Here is a 5,332-nt window from a genome sequence, read left to right on the forward strand (position 1 = left end):
GGGGGGGGGCTTGGGGGTGCTTAGCCCCCCAAAATCACTCAAAGCCCCCTCAAAAAATAATAATATAATATATATTAAATGTTATTGTTCTTAATAAGTCGTTTTTACCGGTTTTTTTAAAAAAATTTTACTTTTTTACTAAACATTTTTTCTTAACACTAATAAGAAAATTGCTTTTATAAAATAAAATAATATTACAATCGGGATTACAATAAACAATAATACTAATAGACAGAACTACAGAAGTTTTAATGTATTGTATAATAATGTCTAAATAATATTATATAGTTAGTACTAAATTACTTATTATTAAACAAAATATGAACGGTACAACGATAGTGACTGTGATGTTTGATAAATTAGTCACGTAGGCCAATGATTGGGAAAACCAAAAACATTTTTAAATAGCTCCAAACGAATATTATACTGGTTTGTTCGTGTATCATGTTCATACTTATTAGTGATTACCGGCACAGTCGGCACACAGACAGTTAAATTGACCATTTCACATTTCAATCTAACCATTTCACTTTTCAGTATTTCACAAAGGCACGTTTAAAATTTAATAAACAAATTAATTACAATAATTTAAACAAATAATTGTTGTTTCAAACGAATTACTTATATTAATTATAATCGTATATAAATTTAAATTCGTTAAAAAAATAAAATGTTTAGTATTTTTAATAAAAAAAAAAAGCTCTGATGATGATCAACTAAATGTGCCGGAACATACGCCTACGCCTTCGTCTGCAGTAAATACTGAAAGTATAATTGCAGAAGAAAATGAGTTAAATGATATTGATAATGAACTTGATTTGGGTAATTTAAATTCAGGACCGCGTCAGCCAATATTAAAGGTAAGTAGATTTTTAATTGAAATATATATTAATATTATAAATAAGATTTTCAAAAATGTTTAAAAAGGAGTATCCTAAGACAAAATTTGGAAGTCAAAATCGAGGATTTACACCTTCTTACTTTAGTGAGTTTAATTGGCTTGAATATAGTATTAGAAAAGATAGCGTGTTTTGTTTTCCATGCCGTATTTTTGGAACTGCTCATCAAACGGAAAATACATTTACTGTAATAGGATTTAAGAACTGGAAAAAAGTAAGTTTCACAACTATTCTTATTAAGATTCTAATTAGTCTAAAGTTGAAGTACCTATGTATTTAAAACATAAAAAATAACTTTTTTTTTGTTTTTCTCGCCGTATTTGAATGTTTTTGGGAATTTTCACTTTTCACCTCTTCAAGGTACCTCCGATATCAGACTTGCTACCGAAAACACATCATGGGGTTCAAAATTGAAGAATTATTTTGAATAGTTATAGTGTACACAGGCACAAAAAAAAAAAAAAAAACTCATCATAGTAAAATCAATACATTCTTCACTTTGTCCAGAATCTAAAATAAAATGAAAACTTAATTATGTACCTACTATGTAAAATTATAGGCATAATTTTATTATAATAATTTCTATATATTTAACACAATATTTTATCTTATTGTCTATAGCTTTGGGGATCAAGAGATTCAAAGACCAAAAAATCAAAACTAAGTTTGCACGCTTCAACAATTAATCACATTAATTGTATGTCAAGATGGTTAGAATATAAAAATTCTTTAAAACAAGGTAGTATCATCTTCAAATTATCCACAGCCAACAAGGAGCACATTGACAAAAATCGGCAGTATATTAAATGTTTAATTGACATTGTTATATTTCTTGGGCGGCAGGGACTTCCATTTAGGGGTCATCGTGAAAATGAAGATGCTTTAAATAAAGGTAAGGATAAATAAATAATATTCTTTGTGATTTTAATGATTTGTGTTCCTTTAAAAATTAAGTATAATATTTTAATTTCTTATTTAAGGTAATTTTAAAGAGCTGTGCATGTTGTTTTCAAAACATCATATTGAGTTTGAGAAAAAATATATTTTCAACTCAACTAACCATACTAGCTGGGCCATTCAAAATGATTTAATAAATATTTGTACTTCATATGTGAGAGATAATATTGTTTCTGAAGTTAAAAAGTGTGGCATGTTTTCCATTTCATGTGATGAATCCAGGTAAGTAAAAATAAATATTTTTAAGAATGATGCTTAGTTATTTTGTAACAGTTCAAAATAATAAATAGCAATGTGTTTGAATACAGATCTCATAAAGAAGAGCAAATGTCCATCTGTATCCGTTATACAAACAATTTAGAGGTGAAAGAACGTTTTTTAGGATTTGTTGATGTATCATATAGACAAAATGCTGATGCATTATATTCATTTATTATCGACTTTTTACGTTTTTGTAATTTATCTGATATTCCAATTGTTGGCCAGTCTTTTGATGGAGCAAATGTAATGTCTGGTCAGAAAGGAGGTGTCCAAACTAAACTTAAGCAAATTTATCCATATGCTATATACATTCATTGTATGGCACACAAATTAAATTTAGTGATTGTGGACACATGCAAATATTTGAAGGTAATCCAATTATTTATTATTTCTTTGAATAATATTTTATTACTTAGTACCAATTAATAATTTATAATAATTAAAATCGTATTTTGTTTAATTAGTATCTTAGAAAATTATTTAATGGACTAGAAGCGATATACGTACATTTCTCATATCCTTCAAAAAATAAAAAATTCAATGAAATTCAAAATCTACTTGGGTTGAAAAAAAAATCATTAGTTCAGTTAAGTGAAACAAGATGGGCCTGTCGTTTTAAAAGTTGCAGCTCAGTCATACAAAATTATGGTGTATTAATTCAGTCTTTAAAAGAGGAAATTGATGCTCAAAAAAATAAAGATGTCGCTGAAGCAATTGGTATGATTTATGTAGATTCATATAATTTAATGGCAACTATATTTTATTTTATTATTCAGTGAAAAATATTGAATTTAAATTGTTTTGTTTTAGGTATTATTTCAACAATTAAGTCTGTTGATTTTGTAATATATTTATTCATATTAAAGGAAGTCTTACAAATTATTCATATACTATCAAATCATCTACAATCAAAATCAGCAACCCTGGGTAATTCTAAATCTTTAATAACTGGAGTAATTACAACTTTACAAGAACATCGTGATTCTGAACAACATTATAATACACTTTGGAATGAAATGCTTGAATTTAGCACTAAACATGACATTTCTCTTGAAATTCCTTTGCAATGTTAGAAAAAATATAAAAATACTGAATTTGTAATTTATAATTATTTATTTATTTGGTCATAGCTGTATCAAAGAAAAGATTACGAAAAGAGCCATCTCAACTCAAAGATTTTGTTTGTTTGTCAACAACTAGTGCTAGTGATGATCATACTGCAGATATTGTAGAAACAAAAAAAAAATATTGGAAAAAAAAAGCTTATTATAATGTATTAGATACAATGATAAATATTTTAAAAACAAGATTTTCTGAAGAAAGCCTTCAAGTAGCCTCATCAGTAGATAATTTACTAAAATTGAAATTTGAAAGTTCTTCATTTTTAATTGATCATTACAAGGTACATGTAAAATACATTATTATTTTTCAAGCATTTAACTAATGTTTAATATTTGTTTAGGATTTATTTGGAATTTGTAATCAGTCACTGATGTCTGAAATGTCTGTTTTAAAAAACATTCTGGGTGAAAACTCTAGTTTAGAGGAAATAAAACAACATTTGATATTATATGATGGTAAAGTATTTCCAAATTTTTGTAAGATGTTTCAAGTAGCTGTTACTCTTCCCGTAAGTACAGCGATCTGTGAGAGATCATTTTCTACTATGCGGCGTATAAAAACATGGTTGCGTACTTGTATGAATCAAGATAGGTTCAGCAATTTAAGTATTATGAATATAGAAAAAGACATTCCTATCAATAATGAAGACATATTAAATATTTTTGATAAAACCGAGAGACGGATACAATTACATTAAATATCTATTTGATGATATTTAATGTTATATACCTATTATTATATATATATTTACATAAATGTACTATGTATAATACATATTTTAAAATTCAATAAATACAGATACCATTCTTAAAACTATGTACCTATAAATTATAATTTAAAAAAAAATGTGTTGGGGCTTGAGCCTCCCCTAAACATTTTTCCTATTTGCGCCACTGAATATACTATAATAATTCATACTGAGTAATATGGTGTTATTTTTGATTATTATCGTCGTAGACTGAAGACGTCGACAACGATTACGGGAAATACCACCGATAACGATTATTTGTCGTCGTACGAGTATTGGTCAACTCCCCATGACTATCGTTATTGAGCGTCGTGAAACTGATTAGTAAAAACATACTATACTTTTAAGTTTTAAAAAAAAATACGTATTTTTCCTTTTTGTATAGTTTGTTTGAGAGTATACGTAGTATAACCATGATATTTTAGAAAAAGCTTGAGAGTATACGGCGTATACGTAGTATACCCTATGGGAACACTACTGTGTAGATGTGTTTATTCGCCGCCGCCAGTGGCGTATTTGAGGGGAGCGATGGGGGCAATCGCCTTCCCCGAGAATTTTTAGACCAAGACAGATTTAATAGAGTAATGGATATTTTACTAAGAAACAAAAATTATGATTTATTTTATAGTATTACTACATTTGAAAACTTTTCAAATTTTACACCAATTTAAATAACGCAAAACGTTCAATTTTTCATAGCATTTTAATTGTCAATAATGGTAAACGGAAAATTTTTTAAACGTTTAAATTTTTTTAACGTTTAAACGCTTAAATTGAATAACGTTTAAATTATTTATAGCGTTAAACGCTCAATTGCTTATAACGTTTATATGTCCCATAACGATAAATAATATACCTATATACCTATATTATTTTGATTGAAGACCCAGTCCATACTTAGTGAAAAATTAGATAAAACACAAGCGAAACTTTCAAAACACGGAGAGGTGTTAAAAAAGAATTGCACAAAAGACTATTCAAAGTGGATCTGGCATTAGATTAAAAAAAAAAAAAAAAAACCACAAATATTAAGGATTCACCTGGTATAAATATTACCAAAAATTTTACTTGTAAATTTTGAGCCTGAATTAAAGGAAAAATTTGAGTCGCCCCCCTCTAGAAGTAAGTCTAAATACGCCCCTGGCCACCGCGCCAGTATATAATAGAAAAACCACGTTTTATTTGTTGTAATTGTAGTAGGCCGTACTATTTATAACATAATTAAAATTATATTATAATTTGTTATTTGCTATTTCTAAAACATATAAACAGAAATTAAGAAAAAGGAGAAATAATTTAGAAAAAAATCACAAATACAATGTGTATGCTGAATTTATTAGTGCTC

At 27.3% G+C, this 5,332-nt stretch overlaps 1 protein-coding gene across 3 annotated transcripts; it reads left to right on the forward strand.

Moving 5' to 3' along the window:
* Positions 1 to 626: 626 nt before the first annotated feature.
* LOC112679950 (zinc finger MYM-type protein 1-like) lies at positions 627 to 3,962 on the forward strand. Of its 3 annotated transcripts, none has more exons than XM_025549898.1 (9): positions 627 to 860; positions 906 to 1,113; positions 1,521 to 1,791; positions 1,880 to 2,078; positions 2,165 to 2,486; positions 2,582 to 2,834; positions 2,928 to 3,185; positions 3,248 to 3,519; positions 3,580 to 3,962. In XM_025549898.1, exons 2-9 carry the CDS (start codon positions 916 to 918, stop codon positions 3,934 to 3,936), a joined length of 2,130 nt encoding a protein of 709 aa, XP_025405683.1. In that variant the 5' UTR covers positions 627 to 860; positions 906 to 915; the 3' UTR covers positions 3,937 to 3,962. The 3 variants fall into 3 exon arrangements, with proteins under 3 accessions (XP_025405683.1, XP_025405685.1, XP_025405686.1); XM_025549900.1 differs by having other exon boundaries at positions 2,928 to 3,044; XM_025549901.1 differs by having other exon boundaries at positions 928 to 1,113.
* Positions 3,963 to 5,332: the final 1,370 nt, after the last annotated feature.

The sequence above is a fragment of the Sipha flava genome, unplaced genomic scaffold, assembly GCF_003268045.1.
Source record: "Sipha flava isolate LNK unplaced genomic scaffold, YSA_version1 17196_pilon_pilon, whole genome shotgun sequence".
NCBI lineage: Eukaryota > Metazoa > Arthropoda > Insecta > Hemiptera > Aphididae > Sipha > Sipha flava.